This window comes from Mesoplodon bidens (genome assembly GCF_964165515.1).
Source record: "Mesoplodon bidens genome assembly, chromosome: 3".
In the NCBI taxonomy this organism is placed as follows: domain Eukaryota; kingdom Metazoa; phylum Chordata; class Mammalia; order Artiodactyla; family Ziphiidae; genus Mesoplodon; species Mesoplodon bidens.
In genome coordinates this window covers 117,331,141-117,359,068 of record NC_138178.1, presented here as the reverse complement: position 1 = coordinate 117,359,068, position 27,928 = coordinate 117,331,141, and the positions used below count along the sequence as shown (strand labels likewise).

The following is a 27,928-nucleotide window of genomic DNA, read 5'->3' as shown; positions in this document are numbered from 1 at the left end:
AACTGAAAGAGACTTCTTATATAGTTAAGGCTACCTCAGGTACTTTCCTTTAATCTCCCACACCCAAATGAGGCCAATCCAGCTACTAAGAGCTCAAACCTCTCATTGTGTTTTGATCCTGTTTGTTTTATCCTTGCAGGATATTTGCTTTGGAAGAGGAGATTTATAGCTGAAGAACTATGACTAAATAGCTTATTTGCTAAGATAAACCAACCTGCATTAGTATTAAGGTAAAAAAACTATTACCTACTGGACTACTGATAAAAACAACCCTTTCTTTAAAAGAAAAAAGGTACACAAAAATCAAGTTTATAAATAGTTCTAATGCTTTTTCTAGACAGATAATCATGAGTACCAATAAAAAAATCCTCAACTAAGCAACTTAACAAATAAACCTGACACTGTAACAGAAAAAGTCTCTGTTGAAAAAAAAAAGTTTTAAACAAAAAAAAGTTCATTGTACATATAATAAAAAGCTAATTTATTTACTATCCAAAGAGTTCTTTCAAATCAACAAAAATTGATTAACAGTCCAATACAAAAATGGGAAAAGGTCATGAACAGGCAGTTCACATTAAAAGAAAAATATACTGCAATAAATATTAAAAATTGCTTAACTTTATTCATAATTAAGGGGATACATATTAAAATGAGATATAATTTTTCATCTTTCAGATTGGAAGGTTAAAAACTTTGATAATACTAAATAGTGGTGAAGCTTAGGGAATAAGCATTCTTGCAGATTATTGTTGGTTGATACAACTTTTTAACAGAACAATTTGGCAATACTTAGAATTAAAGACACATACTTTTTTTAACCTTAAATTTTTCATTTCTAGAAATTTATCTTATAGATCTAGTGAAAGGACTACACAAAAATATGCTTAAGGAAGGCTGTTCACTTGTAGCATAGTTTGTAACAGCAAATTAAAAAAAAAACCCAAATAAACAAACTCAAATTCTTTTCTCACAGAACTTGCACTCTAGTCTACAAAAGATATATGTATACAGTAATATGTTTTAATTTTCAAAGTATTATTTCACAATGTTTTGTATTGGCTGGGAGTTAGCAATTAATGCTTATATTTTTGAAAATCTGTAAGGAAGTTGATAATATTTTAGAGACTGAAATTTCAAAGTTAATTTTTTTTAGCACTATTAAGATACACACATTCGCCTTTATCTTTCTTGGACACATCAGTATACATTCTTATTCATGGGTAGGCAAAATGCTTTGCTTAAAACAGGGATCATATTCACATAACTGTGAGAAGAGGTTTTTAGGGAGAAGGTCAAAACAACTTAAATATGGGCTCTAATGAGAACTTGATGCTCTAAAGTAACCTGAATTGTTTCTAATTTCTCCTCTCTTTTAGTGGCCCATCCCTCAAAAGCTAGCTGGAGCCTGTAATAAAAGGACATCTTTTCCAGAGAAAACCACAGATCCCTCTTTCAAAAAAAATCCTTTAGGTGTGGCACTTGACTTCTTTTTACTTAACACAACTAATAGGTGGTTATGCATCTCAGTAAACATAAAACTTAATTGACTTGTAAAATTCCAGAAAAAAAAATAACAACAATGGAATAAAGTTTTGGGAAAATGTTGAAATAAAAAAAGTTTCCACTGTGACAAATCCCTTTCAATAAATTCAGCCTAGTCCATTAAGTTACTACATTATCTGATACTATAAAGCAGCATATATACAACTACCCTGACCAGAGGCCTGACATAAATATTAGCCTGGAGAAGCTAAAATTTAATAAAGTTATTAAAATTTCTATTTAAAAATATTTATCACAGGGGCTTCCCTGGTGGCGCAGTGGTTGAGAGTCCGCCTGCCGATGCAGGGGACACGGGTTCGTGCCCCGGTCCGGGAAGATCCCACATGCCACAGAGCAGCTGGACCCGTGAGCCATGGCCACTGAGCCTGCGTGTCCAGAGCCTGTGCTCCGCAACGGGAGAGGCCACAACAGTGAGAGGGCCGCATACCGCAAAAAAAAAAAAAAAATTATCACACTTTTGTGATTCTTATATCCTTAAAACGTAAACAACTTTTGCTATTCCATAATCTCTTAGAAATACTAGTGGTAAAGAAGTCATTAGGAATATTCTCTACTTTTTCCCACTGATTCTCCCAATCATTGAGAGATAGTCAATATACCATCACAGAGGAATGAGTGAGATCTTTCCTTTAAATTTCAATGATTGATATTATAGGCACAAAAATAATGCAAAGTCTTCATTGGATATCCTTTTGTTAATTTATCAGGTTCCAATTACCTTTTTATGGAAAAGGAGGCTCTATTCATAATCCTTTAATGTACAATTTCAAAACTGAAAAAGCTCTGAAAAACCAAAAGTATTTTTATAAGTTTGTTGCAAACTCATGTAACAGCAAAACCTGATCTAGGGTGGTAATTCATATATGTCACTGTGCTTCTCCACAACAAATGAAGATGTTAACTAATAAAGAGAATATACATCATATTACCTTTACAAAATTTGAAAAATTCTAAATTCTGAAACACTTATAGTCCTTAGGGCTTTAAATGAAGGATGTAGATCTGATTAGATTCTGTGTTGTTATTTCTTTAGTAGGTGAATATTGTACATATGCTATAGCATATGCAATATTTTAAAAATCAAAATTTGGGAGGGCTTGAATCTCAGACCTTTTTTCTATGGCAAGGTAACCAAGACTACTAGCAACATAACCCATAGAATTAATGAAACATATATGCTTTTCACAACTATGAAACCTCCCCTGACTGATCCAAGTCTGATACAGGTATCCTCTTTAAGTGTTCCCATAGTAACATACACTTCCTCTTTATAATTGCTGTTTACTTGTCAGTATCCTTTGCTAGACCGTAAGCTCAGTGATGGCAAATGCTGCTGTCTTTAATTTTATCTACCAGTGATCCCCCGTGCCTACTTCAATGCTTGGTGAATAATACATACTTGGTTAAGATAATAATTGAATTGAAGAGCAGAAGAAACAAGTTTCAAAGAATTTTCTAAGTACCTTCACATAGTTCAAGGTATTTGGATACGGGCAGGCGCTACTCTCATTCAACTTTTATCTTATCATTATTTAAAGCTCTTTTTCATCTTATTTTACAAAAAAAATTTTTTTTTTTGCAGTACGCGGGCCTCTCACTGTTGTGGCCTCTCCCGTTGCGGAGCACAGGCTCCGGACATGCAGGCTCAGCAGCCATGGCTCACGGGCCCAGCCACTCCGCGGCATGTGGGATCCTCCCGGACTGGGGCATGAACCCGTGTCCCCTGAATCGGCAGGCGGACTCTCAACCACTGCGTCACCAGGGAAGCCCAACAAAAATATTTTAACAGCTGTCCATTCACTGACATTTCTATTGTAACAATAATCATGTTTATTATTATTTCAACTTATTTTTTGGTAATCTTTCATATTAATGATTATAATTATTTGTTCTTTTAAAGTAAGCTTCAGTGTTTAAATACTTATATTTGGTAACAAATTTTTGCTGAATATCCATTGCTACTGATTTTTTAAAAACTGCATATAATCATTAATAGTATCAATATCAACAATGAACAGATCTGAAATACCAATAACCCTGCTAAACTTCAGCATATATTCAAATAATACTGACTGGTTTCCTACATTCACCACAGATGAGCACTCCCCCATCCCCGTTATTTTATTTTTCTCATTTTTACTAGTAGGACTGGCCTAAATCTTGACTCAGATTCTCTGCATTCTTTTTTATTTGAAAGAGGCAAAATTCTAACCCCTCCCTCCTTGTTTCTTACACTAGCTGGTGGCACTTTGAATTTTAAAATTGAAATTTATAGGTAGGAACTGACAGCACCAGAGACAGATTCTGCTAGCTACCCTGTTTGTGATCTACTAGTTTCTGAATATGCATGATTCCTGGTATTGGGTTGGCCAAAAAGTTCCTTCGGTTTTAAAGTAAAAATAAAAGACACATTTTTCATGTTCACCAAGAACTTTATTGAACAACATATTCACCCTTTTGCTCCACTACCTTCTGTCATTTTTCAGGCAACTTCATAATTCCATTTTCCCAAAACTTTTTATCTTTTTGAGAAAAGAACTGTTCCAGGTGCATTTCACAGTCTTCCAGGGAATTGAAATTTTTTCCATTAAGAGAATTTTGTAAAGACAGAAATTAATGGAAATCCGAAGGTGTAATGTCCGGTGAATACGGCGGATGAATCAGAACTTCCCAGCCAAGCTGTAACAGTTTTTGCCTTGTCATCACAAAAACATGCAGTCTTGGGGTAATGTGACGAAAGATTATGCTATTTCTGTTGACTGCTTCCGGACGCTTTTCGTCGAGGGCTGCTTTCAGTTGGTCTAATCGGAAGCAGTACTTGCTGGAATTAACCGTTTGGTTTTCTGGAAGGAGCTCATAATAGAGGACTCCCTTCCAATCTCACCACAGACACAACATCACCTTCTTTGGATGAACACCGGCTTTTGGTGTGGTTGTTGGTGGTTCATTTCTCTCGCCCCACGATCTCTTCCTTCCACATTATTGTACAGTATCCACTTTTCATCACCCGTCAAAATTTGTTTTATTTTTTCTATTAAAAATTTTTTTATTGGAGTATAATTGCTTTACAATGTTGTGTTCATTTCTGCTGTAGAACAAAGTGAATCAGCTCTATGTATACATATATCCCCTCCCTCTTGAGCCTCCCCCCATCCCACCCCTCTAGGTCGTCATAGAGCACCGAGCTGAGCCCCCTATGCTATACAGCAGCTTCCCACTAGCTAGCTATTTTATACATGATAGTGTATATATGTCAATGCTACTCTCTCAATTCGTCCCACCCTCCCCGTCCCCCCCTCCCACCGTGTCCACAAGTCCGTTCTCTACGTCTGCGTCTCTTTTCCTGCCATGCAAATAGGTTCATCAGTACCAGTTTTCTAGATTCCATATATATGTGTTAATATACGATATTTGTTTTTCTCTTTCTGACAAAACATTTTTGTTACGTTTAAATAGAGAATCGCATGCAGAAATATGATCAATGTTTTTTTCGCTTAACTTATGTGGAACCCAAACATCAAAGTGATTAACATAACCAAGCCAGTGCAAATGATTTTCAATGCTTGATTTGGATATTTTGAGTATGTTGGCTATCTCCTGCGTGATATATTGATTGTTCTCAATGTCTCAATTTGATCGCTATCAACTTCAACTGGTCTATCCAACTGTGGAGCATCATCCAGTGAGAAATCTCCAGCACAAAACTTCGCAAACCACTTTTGACACATTTTATCAGTCACAGCACCTTCTCCATATACTGCACAAACCTTTTTCTGCATTTCATTTGTGTTTTTACCTTTCTGGAAATAATAAAGCATAATATGCTGAAAATGTTGCTTTTTTTCTTCAGTCTTCAATATTAAAATGGCTACACAAAAATTCACCAATTTTGATAAATGTTTTTTTAAATGCACGCTGATATGACAGCTCTCACAATACAATCTAACAAAACTGTTTCGAAATACGTTAAAGAAAACTAAGCCATCTTACGGGAAAAACCGAACGAATATTTTGGCTAACCCAATACTTAATTTTGGCTCAGGCGCTGGTTTCTGTAGAAGTTTTGACCTTGCCATGACCTTTGGTTTCTAGATAGGACCTTGTAGATTTTCAGAGGATTGCGATGGTTTCCTAAGGTCAGACTGCGGTTGTGCATTTTACAACTATCACTGCTCCCGAAGCAATATGATCAACTGAATGTCTTACAGACCACCAATTTTTAGCTACCCAAGGCCCAATAAAAGTAACCTAACCTTCTGAAAACTTTGTGGGAGGCAGCTTCTTACATAGCTCTCAATGATGCCTGCCTTCTGGTATTCACACCATTGTGTAATCCCCTCCCCATCGGTGTGGACTGGACCCAAGGACTTACTTCTAATGAACAGAACATGGCATAAATGATGGAATGTCACTTCTGTGATTAGGCAACAAAAGGCTGTGACTTCCATTCTGCTAGCTTTCTCTCTCTCCTTCTTGCTTGCATTCCAGTGAAGCCACCTGCCATGTTGTGAGATGCTACCAGTGAAGCCACCTGCCATGTTGTGAGATGCTACATGGAGAGACCCACATAGCACGGAACCAAAGAAGGCCTGAGGCCTTGACTGTGAGAAGAACAGAGTAGCTTTGCTCTAACAGCTTGTGAGAACTGAATCCTGACAACAACCATGTGAGACATTTAGAAAATAGATCCTTCCTAGTCAGGTCTTGAGATTACTGCAGGCTTATGAGACACGTGGAGCCAGAGGACCCAGCTAAGCTGAGATCCCTTATCCAAAGAAACTGTGAAATAGTAAGAGTTCTAAGCTGTGAAGTTTTGGAGTAATTTGTTATAGAGCAGAAGATAACTAGGCTAATATAAACCTCAAAAGTACATTTTTTGTCCTGAAACAAAATATAACTAAATTATGGTTTCAAATTATATACTTAGCTGGTTAATATGTATTCATTATATCTTTTGTATGATATGTATTCATTATATCTTTTAATATGATACAAATTCATTACTAGCAGGAAATATATATAGCAAGGAGGAATTCTGTCACAAAATATTGACATGTATGTATGAGTGACATAGTTTTAAAACCTAAACTGATTCTTGGCAAGATGGTTCAATGAAAACTTTTGTATAAAAATGTTCTGTTCCGGGGCTTCCCTGGTGGCGCAGTGGTTGAGAATCTGCCTGCCAATGCAGGGGACATGGGTTCGAGCCCTAGTCTGGGAAGATCCCACATGCCACGGAGCAACTAGGCCCGTGAGCCACAATTACTGAGCCTGCGCGTCTGGAGCCTGTGCTCCGCAACAAGAGAGGCCGCAATAGTGAGAGGCCTGCGCACCGCGATGAAGAGTGGCCCCCACTTGCCGCAACTAGAGAAAGCCCTTGCACAGAAACGAAGACCCAACACAGCCATAAAAAAAAAAAAAAAATGTTCTGTTCCATTGGATGGAAAAATATACTAACTAAATAGTGTTCACAGGTTACGCCTGGCATTGTAGACATCAACCATATCACAGTATGTTACCTGGCCTCCTCATATAGCCTAATGGTAAGGTTATCATGCAAGAGAACTGCAGGTTATCCTTTTTTCATTAGAATTTTAAGCTCTAAATATAAGTGATTACTTTAAATATAAGTGACACAAATCTCAAGTATTTTCTTAAAGGACGTGTTAACAATTCTGAAGGTTTATTTGTTATAAATGTAAGCCCCTTCCTTGAGAAACTAAGACACCAAGAAGGATAGCTATTTGGATGTCTTGCGTACTACTCAAATTAAACTCGTTAAAAATGTTCTTCCCTTTCACATCTGTTCTTCCTCTAGTTTTCTCAGTCTCAATAAATGGTATTTCCATCTATCAGGTTGCTCAAGACAAACATTTGGGAGCTCCCCTTAACACCCCGCATCCTATCCAGGCAGTTTACTGCTTGGATGCCATCCATGTACATCTCAAGTCCCACTCCTTTCTATCTCCAATGATACTCCCCTGGTCCAAGCCATCACGATTTCTCACGACTGCTTTTCCTTCCTAGTGAGTCTCTCTACTTCTATTCTTATCTCATTCCAATCTATCCTCCACAGAGCATTCACGGTTAATCTTTTAAAAATGCAAATCAGAACATGTACCCTCATTAAAATCTATCAACAACTTCCACTGCTTAAGCTAAAAAAAGGAAACTAACAGACAAAAACCTTGACAAGGGTTACAATGTTCTTCAAGATCTGACTCTGCATACTACTCCATCCTCCTTTTTGTTCCAAGCTGCCCTCTGGCCACAAAGATCTTCCTTCAGTTTCTCCCATGTGCCAAGTTCTTTGCTGTGGTTTCCACATGAAAGGTGTTTTTCCCCTAATTCCTATTTATACTTCAGGCCACAGCTTAGTAAAAACCTCATCCCTTTAACACAAATCTGATTTAGATCTGTTATATTCTCTTACAGTTTGTGGAGAATTTTCCCTCATCACATTAAGCACAAATTGTAGTTACATACTTATTTGTATGAATATTTAATACTTATCTCTCCTGAACGAAGGTTTGCTTCATGAAATCAAGGTAGAGTTTGATTTTGTTCACCTGTGCCTGACACTGTACGTGTTTTAAAAATATTTGTTGGATAAAGTCATGAATACAGTTGTTCAAGATCCTGCTTATTATAATTGGTAAAATATTTAAATTATGGACTTTCATCCATTAAGAAACTTTCTCTTTCATCTTTTTTATTTAGAATGAAATACATTCATTTTTGAGATCTGAAAAAATTCTAATGTTTATATTGGCATGGCTATTTACTTCCTCAATCAACCCAACTGTAATGATTTATACTTACTTTTTCACTTTACAATAACTAATTAGGACATCAACAACCAATTATAAATACAAACAACCACTTTCTAGTTGTCAAAACGGCTATTTCTGAAAGTGACAAAATCTATCAGGAAAAGAGTATCAAAGCTATGTTTTATCATGAAAGTACAGTTTCATTAAAGAATTAGGGAACCAGATAAGTTAGCTATTTAAGACTTGGCAAAATTTTAACAAGTAATGAAACATTACATTAAGCAGGAATTATTTTAAAATGAGCGAAACATGATTGTAAAGGAACTACTTTGATGCATTCATTTTATTATCTTCTAAACACATTTACTTAATCAATGTAGAGTTTATTGTGTTAAATTGTTACTTAAATGTATTTCAAAGTTTTTTTTTTTTTTCGGTACGCAGGCCTCTCACTGTTGTGGCCTCTCCCGTTGTGGAGCACAGGCTCCAGATGTGCAGGCTCTGCGGCCATGGCTCACGGGCCCAGCCGCTCCGCGGCATGTGGGATCTTCCCAGACCGGGGCACAAACCCGTGGTCCCCTGCATCGGCAGGCGGACTCTCAACCACTGTGCCACCAGGGAAGCCCTATTTGAAAGTTTTAATGCATTTTTGCTGCTATTATAATATGATATAGAAAATGTATGAAACCAATATAAAATTCAATGACTAAAGATACAAATTTTATTAGCAGGTTCCAGTTTCACTCCCTAAGCAAGAAATATGATTTATTAATTTGCTCAAAGATACCACTAACATGTAGCTCTTCAGAATAATTACTTAAAATGTATTCCCATGATATAAACATTTTTATTGTTTTAGTATTCATTGGATCTGCTATTCAAAAGTTATGAACAGTACTACAACCAATTTATACCACACAATAAATGATGTATACTGTTAAAGTCAAATGTTCTCAGAGTCAATATAATCAAAACATACCTTTTTTGGACTCATGCATTCACTTATAGTTTGCTTATTATTGCTTCATAGAGATAGGAGTTTGTACATTACAGGATTTTTATTGATTTATTAGTTATAGAATATACTAAGCATACTCAGTAGACCGAAAAAGTTAGCTCTGGGGCTAGTATCATATAATAGCAAGTTGCAGAATACTTTAGAGCAAAATCAGAGTGTTGGCATAAATGATAAATACATAAAAGTGGACTAGTAAAGACTAATATTTAGTAAGTCCCCTAACAAAGAAAATCTGGTCTTAGAGTTGTACACTTTGCTCATAATGAAAGGAATATTTATTAAGCATCTTAAAGCCTATAGTCAATTATTCTATAATAAACTATTAAATTTCCTTTTTAAAAATGTTTTTTTTATTTGAAGATATGTAAAGAAACCATTAATATTTATTTGTTTGTTTATTTAACATCTTTATTGGAGTATAATTGCTTTACAATGTTGTGTTAGTTTCTGTTGTATAACGAAGTGAGTCAGCTATACATATACATATATCCCCATATCTCCTCCCTCTTACGTCTCCCTCCCACCCTCCTTAACCTACCCCTCTAGGCGGTCACAAAGTACCGAGCTGATGTCCCCGTGCGATGCAGCTGCTTCCCACTAGCTATCTATTTTACATTTGGTTGTGTGTATATGCCAATGCTACTCTCTCACTTCATCCCAGCTTACTCTTCCCCCTCCCCATGTCCTCATGTCCATTCTCTACGTCTGCGTCTTTATTCCTGTCCTACCCCTAAGTTCTTCAGAACCATTTTTTTTTTTAGATTCCATATATATGTGTTAGCATATGGTATTTGTTTTTCTCTTTCTGACTTACTTCACTCTGTATGACAGACTCTAGGTCCATCCACCTCACTACAAATAACTCAATTTCGTTTCCTTTTATGGCTGAATAATATTCCATTGTGTATATGTGCTACATCTTCTTTATCCATTCATCTGTCGATGGACACTTAGGTTGCTTCTAAAAATCACTAACATTTATCTAATATGCTGTAATACATACGTTTTCCAGCAAATGATTCCTTTCAATAACTTACATCCTAATTTAACTAATTCAGATAATTTATCAACTTTAATATATACTTGTTGGGGGGGTTGCTTAATAAATGATGAAAGGGGCTTCCCTGGTGGCGCAGTGGTTGAGAGTCCGCCTGCCGATGCAGGGGACACGGGTTCGTGCCCCTGTCCCGGAAGATCCCACATGCCGCGCAGCGGCTGGGCCCGCGAGCCATGGCCGCGGAGCCTGTGTGTCCGGAGCCTGTGCTCCGCAACGGGAGAGGCCACAGCAGTGAGAGGCCCGCGTACAGCAAAAAAAAAAAAAAAAAAAAAAAAAAAAATAAATAAATAAATAAATGATGAAAGTATTTTAAAATATGCTTTTGAGGAAATAAATTTTTTTAAACAATATAAAAATGTGTTTAAATTGATGAAAGAGTAAAGTGGGTGTGTAAAACTTGTAATGAAATTCTCTAAAGGATCATTTTTAAAAATTTTGCACTTTAAAAATTCACAGATCATGTAGCTGAAGGCGATAATGTTGCTAATTAGTAGTGTTCTGAGTTCTATTTTTGAAGCCAAAGCAAAAATTATTATTAAACATTTTTGCCTTTAATTAAATTAATTTATATAGCCTTTTAAAATGGACTAGTTTGAGGTCTTCTGAGTGCACGTGAATGAACAAAATGTAGGTTCAGCAAAGATTAGCATAGCATGTTCATGACTCAATCCCCTCAGCTGACTTATCATACAGCTGAACATAGTTGGTCAACACGTTGTTTTGAGCATCTTTTTTTTCTTTTTAGCTGTAAATTGTTTAATTTCTACCTCTAATGGACCACTGAAATACTCAGAGGAAGCAGAAAGTAGACTGAATTTCAATTACAAATGAGGAGCATCAAAATAAATCCGTAAATTCACCTCAAGATTCTCTTCACCAGATCGCTATGTTGTGTTCATTTTATCAGACTACTCATATTACTTATTTAGTAGCTGTTACTTAAAAAACAAAGTTAGAGAGAAAAAACACTGGAATAGTAATAATATTAAATTTAGTTTTACATACATTGGAGTAAGCACCAAAAACACTCATAATGTACTATTCGTGGAAATATTCTAGCAAATGCAGGCTAAAAAACCACCATTATTTCATTTTAAAAGTAAAATGTTAAGAATTCCAAATATCATCTCACAAGCAGTTATTTAATGCCATAATACATTACTAAATTTTAATCTATTAATACTTCCTTATATGTATTTCAAACATCATATGATGTTACATATGAATACTAAAGGCTGTACTTAAAATAAAACTTATAAAACAATCAATGCAAATTAACTTCTTTATCTTACACCAATGCAAGAAGGATACTTAAAACTCTGCCTAGAGAATATGAATTACTATTAAAGGGAATTAAGAGTCAAGAAAGGTTAGGAAACGTTGCTATAACATTGCTGAGGTTTTTGATCATTTTAAACCCAGAAAAGTTTCAATTAATGATGGAGGAAGTAAGTCACTGATTTTTATACTGCCAAGTGAAATGCAGCAAGCTAGAATAACTGGTTAGTTTTATTAAGGTATCTTATTAAGATGGCTTATTAAGCTACTCACTATTGTTTTCATAGGGCTTTAGGCTGATACTAAACTTTAAAATGTAGGATTCTTTTCTTCCTAACTTTCATAAAAGTCATATATAATTAGCACTGAATAAAATTTTCTAATGTCAACATTTCAAATTTTGATTAACAGGGAATACAAATCAATCTTATTCAAGTTTAATTCAAAAGACTGGCAACATCCTTTGGGAGACTAGTAGAGATAATATATCAAGGAACCTTCAAACTTTAGACTAAGCCAGGGGTCTACAAAGTAAAAGTAATATTCAACTTATTAAGCTGGAATCATCACAGTAATTTTCTCTATCTGATTTATCTTTGATTCATAAATACCATATATTCTCAAATTGAAATCAACACTTAGGGTCTAGAATACAATCATGATCCTACTGTAGATAGATACAATAACCCAGCTACTCAGATGATTGAAATAAAGACAAAGCAACAATTGACAAAACTGGTGCAGGTAATGACCGTAAAGCAAGAAACAGAAATTCAGACAGTGGTAGATTTTCGGGACAGTATATAATTAAAAACCTGGTCAATTTCCATAGGGTGGGAAGAACCACAGTTGTTCAGCTCCATTATATGACTAACATTTCTGAACATGAAACACCATTCAGTATAAACCATACACACTAGGGTAACTCAGTAAGTTGTTCTTACTTTTGAATGAGGGTAAACTAGAAGTGCCCTCTTAGAGTGTCTTTTTCATATTCTATAGAGTATTCAGCACTACATCTAGGGTAGGTGAATGGGGCACTCAATTCAGATGAACAATTTAAAGAGGTGTAAAAAATCTCATTATCAGGATAAATATTTAAATGCAATATTCAAAAAAAATCAAAATTAACACAAAAACTCCATGATAAACAAAATATCAAAATTTAAATAAAGGATCAGTACCCTAGTCTAATATTGATAAAATCTCTAAGGCAAAACTTCTTTACATTATAGTGAGTTTCTTTAAAAGATGAATTTTGATAAAAGGTTGAATGATTTAGGTCTATCTTCTATCATTTACATAAGCACAGAATATTTGAGTAAGAAAAATTTCTAGAGTAAATTTTAATAATAAATCCCTAAATATTGTTTGAAGGCACCTGACATCTTAAATCCCCATGTCTAAGCCCTCTCTGATTTTTAAGCTCTGAACTCTCTGGTATATGCTAAGCAAGTTTCCCCAAACTAGACTGACTGACTTTAGTGCCAAAGTAGCTTCTTTTAACTCATTACATGGCTGATGAATGGTCTTTGCTTGAATTAATTACAGTGGGGGTTACAAGGTGGTGATTTTCTAATTCTATTATTCTATCTGTACTTGTTAACTGCCGTTCTCCTTTACAAAAGAGATTCTTCCTTTCCATCTTCCATCTTTTTTTTTAAACTATCTTTATAAACCCTAGATGTAACAATTAAGGATTCTATAGTCAAATACAGTTCTTCTTTTGAAGCACACATTATCCCAATTTGGTCTATGGGAACTTTGTCAAGCTGCTCCTGTGCCCTTTCTACATGACTCTTATTAGTCTCTGAGTACTTTCTTCCTTTCTGGCACAAAATGATAATCCAGACTCACTGTAGTTTCCATGCTCCAAACTTAGGAGCTTTGGTACTCTTTAATAGGAAATGTATTCAGAAACTAAAATCTGGGTGTTAGGTGTATCCCTTCCTTCTAAGGCCTTTTCAATGAATAGAGCTAAGGAAAAATATACATTTTTAAAAGCATGAATTCATATTGATAGTTTCAATTCAAATTGAATATTACAGTTGCTTTTTTCTAATGTCATCTATTTTACAGTGAAAATCTTGGCTCCTAATAATATTTATTTACATATTTCCTCAATCCAACAATATATAGAAAATAGTTTCAAAATTTTAATAATCAGTAGTACAACTAAGTATGAATATACTGAGCAAAGTTTAAGATTACTTTGCATTTCTTTTTGTCCTTAGAATATATGTCACTAATGATGTATATTCAGTCTGATAGTCAAAAGATATTTGAGTTAATTATTTTCTCTATATAAGAATCTAACCAATCTGATATAGTTAGGTACACTGATTTCTATTTGTATTCACTTTCAGGGTTTGCTTTTTTTATCTTTTTCATTTGATTTTTTTTTTTTTTTTTTTTTTGCAGTACGCGGGCCTCTCACTGTTGTGGTCTCTCCCGTTGCGGAGCACAGGCTCCGGACGCGCAGGCTCAGCAGCCACGGCTCACGGACCCAGCCGCTCCGCGGCATGTGGGATCCTCCCAGACCGGGGCACGAACCTGCGTCCCCTGCGTCGGCAGGCGGACTCTCAACCACTGCGCCACCAGGGAAGCCCCTTTCATTTGATTTTAATTTCTGAATATTTAAAATATATACATGGTTCAACAGTCAAAACTATACAAAAAGGCAGTTAGAAAAGTTGCATTTCCATCCTATGCCTGCATCTCTTTCCCATCTATCTCCAAAGGTAACTATTTTCATTAGTTTCTGGTTTATCCTTCCTGTTCCTTTTATTCTTATTTCTCACATAAAAGATAGCATATTATAAATAGTTGATTTTTTTCAGTTAGCGATATGTCCTGGATTTTTTTTCAGTTAGCAATATGTCAATTAATATTAGTTTACAGACATCTTCCTTACTTTTTTTTTTTACAGTTGCATCATATCATGCTATGTGAATATTTGTCATAGTTTATTCAGCTACTCTGCTATTTGGGTTGTTTCCGTTTGCTATTAAAAGTAATACTGTAATTCTTACATTGTTTCATATTCAGGAGGTATATATTCAGGAGGGATTCCTAAAAGTGATTTTCTTTAGTCAAAGGATAAATGTAATTTTGTTAGATACCATCAAATTCTCCTCCATAGAGATTTTTACCATTTTGCATTCTCACTAGTAATGTGTGAGAATGCACAGAATCCTCTTTACTTCCAGTTTCCAAGATCTATGTGGAGAATCACTTTTTCCAAAGTTACATGACATTTACATTATGTCTCTGAGGCTAAAATATTATTTTTCTAACTTACTATTTCTATTTCCAGAGAGGTAATTATAACTTTTTATCTAAAATGTATATTACAAGTAGAAGATATTCTTCAGTCAATGGCTTGCATTTATAGAGTGTATTATATTTTTCAAAGCACTTTTATGCACTTGCACCTTGTTTGATCTGCACAGCCATGCTTTGAAGTAGATAGGGCAAGTCTATCATCTCCATCTTCTAGATGAGGAAACTGAGAAGAAACACAGTTTAATAACTTGTACACACCCAGTTAATGACAGGCAAGGGTCTGTTAGTTTATTGGTATTTCTATTAGATACTAAGTTGTCTCCTTTTTAACTATCAATTCTAGTATTTTATTATGTTTGTGTCACTTATTAAAGTATTAGGAATACAGACTTATTCATTATACTTCACACATAGTAGAAATATGAAAGCTATTAATAAGTCAGGTTCATATTTTAAGCTTATTTTGGAAAATAAAGCTTAATTTATTTGGGTTTAGCTCAAGAATTTTATAAACTATAAAGTGCTATCCAAGTCTAATAATAAAATTTATTTTGGAAAAATACCCCATATTTTAATTAAAAGTAAGATTCAGTTATGTAAGCATAAGTAACAAGTTAAATATAATGAATTACTTTTGAATATATATACAATTAGTATGAATTTATAAAATCTTAGAAAATCAAATGCAAAGTACCAAAAATGTAATTTCAAGACTGCATTGAAGCTCAAAGGCTTCCTTTGTACTAAACAATGAGTCTTTGCATTTTCTAAAAAAGGCAAGAAAAAAATTCTATTCCAATTATAAAATATTTTGGCCTAAATTTTTAATTATATTGATTCATCTTTGAGAATGGCAACATATATTTGTCCTATCAAGTGAGCTTCACGAAAACATTAACAGATGTTATAAATTGAGAGTCCTCAAACAAAACCTGTGAAATCAATGAGTGTAAATATAAACTCTGATTTTGGTCTCTTTTTCATAATGTAAACTGTTTTCCATAAAACACAATCTGTACGTTTGTCATTTATTTTTGAAGTTGAAAAATAACAAAAAGACTTTAGACCCACATATAAAAGGTACTCTTTTTATCCTTTTCTGAGACACTGACCTGTATACTCATTTAAAAATGAACACCACATCTTTACGTTATTAAATCTTTGTTTTGATCTATTAGTATTCACCAAAGTGCCATTTTATAAAACCTCACACTGAATAGACAAGGCTGGAGGTGACCATCTGCAGCTTTAGAGTCTGCGTTTGAATTGATGAAAAGAGCTTTGTGTTTTCATTGCCAAGTTTGATTCTTTCAGTCATTAGGCATTCCCCTCAGATCGCATCAATGAAGCCGTACTCTCTTACACCCATGTGTTAAATTCTCTTCTCCTCATGGTTTCCTTTGCCAGCTCTACTCAAGAATGACTATTGGGCCTTAGCCACATTCTTCTCACAGCTGTGTTAAAAAGAGCATCAGAAAGTCTTCTTAAAACCCATATGTGTATCTGGTCAGTTCTCTGTCTTAGGGTCACCTCACATTGTGGTGTGATTATACAGAGATTCATTCTTGTTCTTGAACTGTGCTACTCCCATCATTCTGGGAAAGATTAGGCCCTATAGTCAGTAGTAGAGAACTTCTTGGAAGACTGATGTGAAATACACATAGTTCAGAAGGCAGATTATTTTAAATTAAGGAAGAAGATGTTTCAAGATTTTAAATATGTTTATATGTTATTTTTACCATTATGTAGCTTGTCAAATGTAACATAAAGAGAAAGAACATATGCTTTCATTATGCTTTTAGGATACTGTTGTATGTGAAGGAAAAAGTCAAATGATGATGATGTTCCAAGAACTATTAGTTTGTATGCTATAAATGCCAGAGCAATTTAAAAAATTAAAATTACTTAAGTTTAGAAAGTTCCAAAATGCTATTTACTATTTTTAGTTTTCACTTTTAATTAGTCTTTCTATAGAAACACCTGATGAAGTAATAATCTGTAGTAGCAAAACTATTCTTTTCTTTATACTTAGGTTAAGAACTGAAGGAAATAAACTGTTTCTGTTGAGTTGTTCAGGAATCTATAACAATCTAAGAAAGAAAGAAGATGGATTTAAGCTATATATGAATGGATTTAATCATTCATATTGCTATAGAATGATTTTTTTCTCTTTAAATGTAAATGATCAAGAATGAAGTTTATGTGTGGACATGGTTTATGATTTCACTATCAGACAGAGGTACTCTGAAATAAACAAGATTCTTTCATTCTATATTTAGAGGGCCAAATGTGCATTTGGGAAAAATCCCTTAGTGGGGGGATACAGTCAAACATGGAATAATGGGGAGAAATAATCAAACATGGAGTCTTAGAATCCAAGTAAAATTTATATTTCTACTTGCTCTTGGGTTCAATTTAGATTTTTCAATTTTATTTTGGGAATAAAACCTATACCTGGTAAGGAAGTGTACATCAGATTTTAGATGAGAATATTGACAATTCATTAAAAAAACTCAGACCTTGATTTATATAAATATGCAGACATTTTCTATATCAACAGATAGATACATTATATCCATTCATCTGTGTGTTTAAGAATAGAGAAAGCAAAAGAGGACGTTCCCAGTGAGTTATCAATGAGGTTGAGCAACATCCAGGCAGGAATAATGAAAACTTCTAAAAATCTAATTTCTACAATAGCTTCCTTTTTTCCTTTACTACAACAGCAGTATTCTAAAGTACACTAGTGGTTAGTGTTATTGTTACCTTTCCTAGGAAGTTCAAATCACTTTATATATCTCATTTTTATCAATTCTAAAAGTATTCTCAGGTAAGATAGTTCTCCTATCTTCACAGAAGTACCCTGGAAGCAAGGTTTAAACAGTTAAGAAGGTTTTAACTGGAGCTAAGAACAGAAGCAAGGAAAAGGGTACTGGTTAGAGCATACGATCACTCTAAGGAACTTACATTTCATACACATGTGTGAAAATCACATTAGAATGTCTCTACCGTATAAGAACTCCTGTTGTATTTTTTTCAGCCTGTCAAGTTTCAGTTGAAGTGTACTTGATCATCGTTAAGTGGGTCCTATAATTTCCCTAAAATAACAGGAATTCTTATTTCTGACTTTCAATTACTGTAACACTGGGATTAATGAAAAACAACAAAAATTCCTGCATTTTATTTAGTCTTAAACCAAAACTGTATGACTCTCTCTCTTAATTTAACCCTTTTGTTCTTTTTCTCTCATTCCTCTCCATAGTGATCATCTGAAACATGTTTTATCTATCTTAGTAGGCTGAAATGTGTACTAGCCCAACTCTAGATCACCTATTGGAAGAAAGATTCTGAAATGAAGAAGCAAATCAAATGTAAGAAGCCATGTTGTAATTTAACGTTTTAGTCCCTACTTTCATGCTTTTTATGATTCACTCCATAAAGTTAACTATAAAAGGGAACTAATCAGGGACAGTGCAGATACTTAGGTTTAGAGAATCCCTTTTCTTCTTTAGCCTGGATCCTTCACTTTCCACTTCATTGGAATTTCTCAATTTTAATAATCCCACATTAATTCTTCCGTGGTAGAAAGAAATGAGCTAGACAATTAAAACTATGTTTCTTTTTCATGTCAAAGTGAGACATTCCTTGAAGATCAAGGTATAAGCCTCAATTCTTTAGTTTTTATAAAGAAATGAATATAATTATATCACCTATCAAACATGTAGGTATCTCTGTATATAATAAAAGCAGCTCTAAGAAAACCTACTTTATGTACTCAATGGATAAGAAAGGTGATCCACTATACAAATATATAATGGAATTAAATTTTTTATAAAATACATACTTGTTTGATAGAGTACAAGACTTGTATTTCATAAGTTAAATATGTATTTAATTAAAAAACATGTGTTATGATTAAAAACCCAGAACATTAAATTCTTAAAAAAAATATCATGTTCAAGAATAAAAATTAAGCATGCTAGATGCTTTACATTTTACAACAATTGTTTAGGAGGAATCTGAGTCCATCTTACATATATAAATGACCTACATATATAAATGACAATAAAGCTGTATCTAATTAGATCTAGATTTAGAAGGTGCCTTCCAAAGCTGACTGGGGTGTTCAACTGTACATAAACTAGCACAAATAAATTAACTATTTGATTTATTATTTGCTGAGGTATGTATCATATTTCACAGAGCTTTTTGAATCTCAAACATAAAAAAGATTGAAGAAATTTCCAGAAAAATTTTAAATCCTCTCATTTACTAATAATACTAATAAATCCAGGTCAACTTTCAACATTATATTAAATATTGATTGAAACCTTGTGCTGAGAATTTATGAAATGCATTTCTTGATTCCATCAACAAGTATTTACAAAGTGTTCAGATACATCTAGTACTGCTTTGCAACTTGTAGTCCAACCAAGAATTTAGAGGAAAAATATCAAGATAAAGTTGGCAAGAAGCAGAACAATTTTAATGAAAACATAATGTAATTATATAAAAAATTCACTGATGCTTTTCATATTAAACTATGTAAGACTATTTTAGCACAATTATTTTACTAATTATTAACCCTTATGGTTAATATCAGATTCTGGAAATAGCAACAAAACTACAAAGTTTAGTAAAGTCTTTTGATGAAAAATGTAGGCTTAAAAAAAAAAAAAGAATAGCAGGCTTTTTTTTTTTTTAAGTCAAGAAACTGTGGAAATGCTCTGTTCCCTTTCCCAGCACCCAGAGTCATCTACCCTGTTTTATAATTCAACCTGCAAACAGATTAAGCAGCTGAATTTGTGGAAAGTATGTTTGCTCTACACTAAGGACCCTTGTGTGACACTATGGCGACTCCCCTGATACCTCGAAGAGAACTACAGACAGTTTTCACTCATCAGCAGGGAAACCAGGCTGAGAATTCACGATTTCTTTGTAACCTCAACTTCTTCATAGAAATCAGTATTTGGCCAACAGGCAGGAAAGACTTTTTATTAGCTTTACATGTTCTTTTCTTTTCTTTTCTTTCTGTCAATACCACTCAAAAGACACAGGATGCCCTATATTTCAAAAGGAAGTGTTTTATGCTGATCTTTGAAATTTTAATTATGCAATTAAAAATTAGAATGCGTGCAAATGTTAAGTAACTGATTTTTTTTAAAGCATAGAAAGAAAATTCTAAACAGTTGGTGAATTTTTTTCTTGAAAATTTGTTAAAAGTTTACAATTTTTTCTTACATCTTTTAGTCCAATCTATTTATTATATAGTTATATTTTATGAGGAAACTTGAATAGTATCAGTGTAAATCTGGCCCACGGTTAAGATGATATGTGATAAAAGTTATTTCATTGTAAAACCTAGATCTTTGAGAGGTCTTCTAACCATATACGTCTGGTTGTAAATACTTTTATTTTAAGTAACTATGTGTAGCTTAAACATGTTAAATTTAGTAAAATACATTTAAAAATTCCTTTGGGAAACTTGCTCTAGGCCAGAAGAAGCATATCTTTAGATGGAAAGACAGAAGGAAAAGTATAGCACAAAGAATCAGATTTCATAACCTCTTATGATAAAAATCCTCATTTAGTGGATTGGTGTGTCAGTTTTCTCTTTAATAAATGAGGATTATGGATGGTCTGGGCAAAACTATTAAAAGAAGTTTTTCTTACTCTTTAGCCTCCACATAACTCTCTGAAACCAAGTGCATCCAGGATCGGCAAAAGTGTAATCTAAAAAGCTAAATCACTATGTGCTCTTCTTCCACAAACATACACATTTTTAAAAGAGATGTACATAAGGAGAGTAATGCTTAACGTGAAGGAATGGATTTCCATTGGTGAAATTTTAGGCTTTATGATACCTGGGCCAAGAAGCTATTTTGGGGCAGTGAGGTCTGGCATTTACCACATTTTACTTTATAGGTGACTATCTGCTATAAACATTGGCTTGTTTATGGATGGTAATTCTGTACAACTTTCCTTTCCAAGTATATTCCTATAGGTTAAAAAATTCAAGAAAAATGTTAGACTCTCAAAGAAATAAAATATAAATTTAAAATTCTACAATTATTAGAAATAGTATATGATCTCTCTGTCTTATTACTGAAGATTTCAGGTATTTTAAATGTAATTAAACTTGATGGAAGTTGGTAGTTAGAACAAGGGTTAAAAGCTCATCACTAGCAAGTAAGAGATCCCAACTCTGAGGAGAGTGGAAGGAGTGGTGATGCCAGTGCCATACTCTTCTATGAAACTTGTGAGCTCTAGGTACTTGGCTGGGATAAAAAACTTTATCTAGGGCCTAAAGTACATCAGAGCACACCTGAAGTTTTCCTGTGTATTCCTGACCTGATCTGCTTTTATTTTATTCTGTCATTCTATTAAGCTATTAAATTGTTCTAGTTCATATGTTCATAAGCATTTATGGAGCACCCACTTTACAGCAGGCATCTGTGCAAGTATTTGGAGGCAATGGGGATACAAAGGGGAATAGAAGACTGTCTATGGCTTGGAAAAGCTCGATGATGAGTAATTTTACAGGGATTAGAGTAGATATACAAAGCAATTATAACATCTAGATGATTGAGACCTCTAATAAAGGTATGGACTAAGTATTATGAAAGAATTAAAGAATGAAAAAATAAAGAAGCATCATAGGGGTAACATTTGGACTGGAATTTAAGGAATAACAAAAATCTGGCCAGGTACTAAAAGAGAGGAATATGTTCTAAGAAGAAATAGCATGTGCAGAGATATTGTGGTGGGGGCATGTGAGGAGATGCCACTAGAACAATGGCAGAAGGCCAATGATAGGCCTCCTATATCATGCTAAGTTGTTTAAACTTTAACTTGTAGGGGTTGAAGGGCTCCTGAAAGATTTCAAATAGGGAAATAATATAACCTGATTTCTGTTTTAGAAAAATTAACTCTGGTGGTGGTGAGGTAGATACACTTGAGAGAGCTAGAGGCAGGTAAACTAATTTTATGATTATTTCAATAGTCTAAAGGAATGATTATTTCAATAGTCATGAAGAATGATTAAGGCCTGAATTAATGCAATTAACAAGGGAAGAGGTGGAGGGAATCAGGAGATACTTAGGCAGTAAACAACAGGGACTGATGGCAAAGTGAACGTGAATGATAAGAAACAGTGAGGGAACAAGGACAGTTCTGAAACTGTTGAGGACTAGGAAAGTCACATCAACTCTCCCTGTGAAGCCAATATAACTGTCCAAATTTTTTAATTGAAAAACTTTTCCTTCCAGGAGTTAAGCAATTTGCCCTAAATCTCACAGGTAATAGGTAGGAAAGCAGGGACTCAAACACAGGTCTGTCTGACTTGACCACAAAGCTTGTCTCTATCTTATGCTGCACTGAATCTCATAGGATGAATATGTTTCTCATGAGGGAAAAGGGCAAAAGGCTCCAAGGAGAGAGGCCAACGTATATAAATGCATTAGTCCTGAAAAGGTAGTGCCCTTCTGAAGAATGAGATAGTGCAGTATGAGTGAAATGACGAGAAGGAGGGACTATGCAACACGCATTGTTCTAAAAGCATCACACGTATTATCTCATCTAATTCTTACAACATTATGAAGTAGGTGTATTACTGTCCACATACTATTGCCCACATCAACGCAGTGTTTTAAAATGTCCTAGTTCACATACCTATGCATTCTGAATCCAGAGCTTGAGCTTTTAAATTACCATGTTGAAGATATATGAGCACCTTTACTTATTTTACCATGCTCACATATAAATTTTATGATAAAGTATAATTAGGAATGGGCCACTGAATTCAATAATTAGGAGATTACTGGTAATCTTAAGAAGAACAATTTAGTATAAGAGCTAGCCATAGTGTATTGAGTAGTAGAAGAGCAAATGGGAATTGAAAAACTAGAGGTAGTGAATACAGATCAGTTATTTAAGGAATTTGGTTGTGAAGGGAAAAGGGGAAATGTGGACCTTTTTAATTTAAATTTTAATTATTGCCTGGAATACTGACATATTTTCAAAGGACCTTCAAAAATAATTGCTAGTAATAGTGATTTCAGATTATATGGGGAATACTAATACCTAACAGAATACTAATACCTGTTAATATCTAACAAAGTCTTATCAGTTGGCTTCCTGGAAGGTTATCATCTTATATCCAACAAAATAGGCTGATGCCCACATTAACTGTTAATGAAGATACACTGCACATTTGAGGGCAATTAAAGATGAAATATAGTGGATTAAATATGAAACGGAAAGCCTGATAATACTGCATCTAGGTCTGATTGCTAGAAATCAGAATAAAAGATTTAACATTTAAATTAAAATTTAACATTTAACTCTTGTAAATGACATAATTGTTGCACTTAAACTCTGTCCATGGACTGGTGCCATTTCCATTAAAAAGTATTGATTTGTCTGTTGTTAAACGTGAAGAATAAGGACAATATAGTTAGTTTTTCAAAAGGTTAAACTTATTTAATTTAAAGTGTTATCTGAGAAATGTTATTTCTACTTCTTGGGGTACAAAGTTATTTCTTCTAAAAATAACAACAATAGCTGATGAGATCTAAAAAATAAAAGTTGACATTTCCAAATTTTTTTACAAATCTAATTGCTCTCTGGGAAATACTGTTTTAGGGAATTTTAGTTATGTATAGAAATTAAAGGATTACAGGTAAAGAAAACTTTGAAATTTTTAAGTATTTGTATCCTTTAAGCAAATAGAGCTAAATCCGATCTTGACTGTCAAAAGTTACTGATTTGTAATTTACAATGAAATGAGATCTACCTAAATATCTATCTTGGGGTTCTTAGAATGTTAATATACTTTGTGAATAATCGGATACAGTTTTTGACTGAATATAAACTTAATCTTTAAACCTAAAAAAATATAATACCATAAATCATAAGATTCAAGGTACATATACTTTAAAGATTAATTCCTAATCTGTTTTAAAACAGTCTTGACTACATATTTACCTGATGTTGGGCTAGTAATCAAGATATAATTTCAGGGATGTTGAGGAAATGTTTCAGATGACTTATTTTCAAACAAAAAGTAGTGAGAAGTAAGAAACCTTGAAGTTAGCACTATTTTTCCGTACTGTAAAACTGAAAAAAAAATTGTTAAGGAAGAAAGTACGTCTTAGAAATTGAATTCAATTAGGTGTGTGAATGATGTAATGCTGTTAACAATACATAAAAAAGGGCTCAGTTAAAATGACAAGTTCTATTACATTAAAGCTGCTTTAGAAAATTCTGCTACAGTGTTCAAGTCCCATAAATTAACAAGTGCCTTCCTTGTCTGATAAGTTATTTGTTAATATTTTGCTATCTATCATTAAGGACTGACTGATTATGCAGCTTTATTTAAATTTTAATAAAAATGCAAAGATTATTGAAAATAAATATAATCATGTACTGTGAAAAGCTGTATTGAATACTTCAGAAAAACAACACAAGGAAATTAATTTCACTGTACTGGATTCTGTGTGCCTAGAGGTGTCAGATTGCAAGGTCATAGATGATTTCAGCTCAAGTAGGATTATTGTGAAGCTAAATGACTACAGTTGGTAACTTGACTGTCTCTTCCCCTTGCTAATTACCTATTACCTATGAACTGATTTTAATCATATGGCCTCCATTAACTCCTGAAGATCAATTATTCAATAAAAATAGTTTGCCCTAAATAGTAACCATGATTCGCAAGTAAATGACTTTTTGACCCCAAATATAGATATGACAGGCCGTCTAAAAAAGTTCATTTGGCTCAATCCACTTTTGTCTTAAACTATTAACAGCATAAATAAATAACATTATTTAGTTGCCAAAAGAATGTGCTTTTGTTTTGTTTTGTTTCATGCTTTTGCAATAATGCAAGATCATTCTACTTACTTCTGAACTTTGTCATTGGCTGCTCGGGAGGCCTCTATGGTGTGCTGAAGCTCTAATTCCATGTTTGCTCGATCTGTCAGAGCTTGCTGCAGTTGGGTAGCTAGTTCATCATTTTGTTGTTGAGTGATGGAAACAATGTCCTCTCTATTTTTTAAAGCTTCTTCATAGGTATTAAGGGTATGGTTAAATTGATCCTTCAGATTTTCTTCTTGGGATAAAGATTTGTGTAAACTGAGAAAATATAAAAATAAATAATTTAAACATAAGTATGTAGGCTGAATGACCAATAAGCTATTTAACAAAAATCTCCAGTTAGAAATACCCATTTCTAAAAATCAATAAAGATAACTTAAACGGGTAAATAAAAATAAAAATAATTTTTATATCACAATACTATACTTGATAATTATCCATTTCTCTGCTTCTAGGCTGAAAGTTACCCAGACAAATGATTATCTTTGCTACCAAAGCATACAAAAAGATGCTGCAGGATGTTAATTTAATTGTATCAGTGTAAATATTACATTCAGTTTTCTTTAAAAGGAATAGCAAAGAATTGGAGAATAAAGTATCTCTAGGTAAATAAAAGAATATAATAAGCTGACTGCAAAGAAGTGAGAAGAGAATGGGCATCAGTTTAGGAGATCCAGGGTCTATTCGGCTGAACACGTAATGAGAATGAATGAGATTTGTACAAATACTGATCAGCCTTATACACAGCATTTTCTACTTGTCACAACTGAGATATAAATGAAGTTAAAATCACAAGTCAACCTGCGCAGAAATAATATGTATTCAGATATATTTTCTTTTTGTTAATGAATCTTATGCCAAATACATCCACTCATTAAGTCATACAGAGAAACAGCATATAAATTAAGACTAAATTAATGCAGAAGAAAATGCAGACAAATAGAATCTTAAAATGCTAAAGGTCAGATCTTTGATATGTCATTACACCTACCACCTGAGGTTATTTTGAAATGGCACCAAGCACCTCACTCAATTAAATAAAGACATTTTGAAAATATAAATATTTAATAATGGGAAATTTAAAATCCACACAGGAGATGTTCTTTTTTTATTAAATAAGATCATTTCAGTATATGCATACAAAAGAAATGTCGATGGGAGACTTGAAGTAAAACACCCTAACTATATAATACAGATTGATAATGTTGAAAGAAAGTAATATAATTCTTAAAGCTGCAGAAAGCTGGTCAGGGAACTTTAACTCTGGCTGAATATCTAGTCTGGTACTTTATCTAAAACTTTTCAAACTAAAGTAATTATAAATTTCTTCTTTTTGCTTAAATAGCCTATAAACCTCTCCAGGGTGCTCACTTTGGACAAGGTGTCACACAGAAATAAGATGGACTTGAGACAGGGATAGTTAGCATACCAAAAGAAATCATGTCAGAATTCAATTTAGTCCCTAAGAAGAGAGATGCTGCTAAACTGTGGTCAAGTGATCACTATATATGAAATAAGAATGGTGTATAGTGCCAGATTTGCAGAGTGCAAAGAAAGTATCTTCCTTCATGGTTTTCGTCTTGTTATGTATCTAACCCTTATTTCATTCTTCTTGGTTCTTTCTACCAATCCATATGCTTAAAGACTCCTGTCTCTTGCTCATTTTCCTAATTCTTTCTCTGTTCTCTCATACTTTCTGCATTCTTCCAACTTCCAATTTCTTTCAATCTACTCTCTTTGTTTACCTGAAACACCCAAGAAAGAAAGAAACTAAAAACAAACAAAACAAAATAACCTTTAAAAAGTCTATGCTCTTTACCTTTAAATACCAATTTCTTTTTTTTTTCTTTAATTTTTTGGCTGTGTCACACAGCATGTGGGAACTTAGTTCCCCGACCAGGGATTGAACCTGCGTCCCCCCGCATTGGAAGGCTGGAGTCTTAACCACTGGACCTCCAGGGAAGTCCCTAATTACATTTTAAATTATGTAATTTGCACAAATCCAAAGTATTCAGCTTGACAAAATGTAAAGAATAAAATACAGAACAAATGCAGAACACTCCAGTACTCCCAGTTGATCCCCTTTCCAAAGGTAATCACTAGTCCAACCTCTATCAAGATTAATACTGCCTGTTTTTGAACTTTTTGTCTGACAATATTTTGCTTAGCATAAAGTTTCTGAGATTCATCCTGTTGTTGTATGCAGTTCATTGTTTTTTATTCTATGAAGTATTCCATTACATAAATACATAGCAACTTATTTAACCATTCCACTGTTGCTGCTATGAATAATTCCTGTATGTGTCTTTTGATGGACTTAAGTACCCATTTCTTTTTGGCTTGTTTTTGTTTTATTTCCCCAGCTTTATTGAGATATAACTGACATAAGTACTCATTTCTGGAGCAGAATTCCTCCATAGGGTGTATGTATGTTCAGATTTAGTAGATACTGCAAAGTTTCCCAAAGTGGTCATACCGATTTATACTCACATCATCAACGGAGTTTCAGTTGCTCTATATGCACCCGCAGAGTGGGATTGCGAGTCCTCTTAACTTCAGCCATTTTAATGGGGGTGCAGTGACATTTCATTCTCTTAATGTTGTCTTTTGATGAATGTAAGTTCTTAACTTTAATGAAATCTAATTTATTATTATTCCATTAATGGCAGTGCTTTTTTGTGTCCAGTTAAAAAAATCATAGTCTGCCCTATTCTTTATATTTTTAATCTTACATATATGCTCCTCATTTATTATTTATTTATTTTAAAAGGGATTTTTATTTATTTATTTATTTTTGGCTGCATTGGGTCTCCGTTGCTGCATGTGGGCTTTCTCTAGCTGCGGCGAGCAGGGGTTACTATTCATTGCAGTGTGTGGGCTTCAGTAGTTGTGGCACGTGGGATCAGTAGTTGTGGCTCGTGGGCTCCAGAGCGCAGGCTCAGTGGTTTTGGTGCACGGGCTTAGTTGCTCTGTGGCAGGTGGGATCTTCTGGACTAGGGCTTGAACCCGTGTCCCCTGCATTGGCAGGCGGATTCTTAACCACTGTGCCAACAGGGAAGTCCTATGCTCTTCATTTAAAAC

The 27,928-nt window shown here is 34.0% G+C and overlaps 1 protein-coding gene across 6 annotated transcripts in view; it reads right to left on the bottom strand.

Moving 5' to 3' along the window:
- The window catches only part of MIPOL1 (mirror-image polydactyly 1), a 320,608-nt gene that overhangs the window by 37,250 nt on the left and 255,430 nt on the right, over nucleotides 1-27,928 (bottom strand). For all 6 annotated transcript variants that reach the window (XM_081227225.1, XM_081227224.1, XM_081227226.1 and 3 more), the window contains one exon: nucleotides 24,875-25,105. In XM_081227225.1, the coding sequence (XP_081083351.1) occupies nucleotides 24,875-25,105 (231 nt within the window). The remainder of the gene's footprint in view (nucleotides 1-24,874; nucleotides 25,106-27,928) is intronic.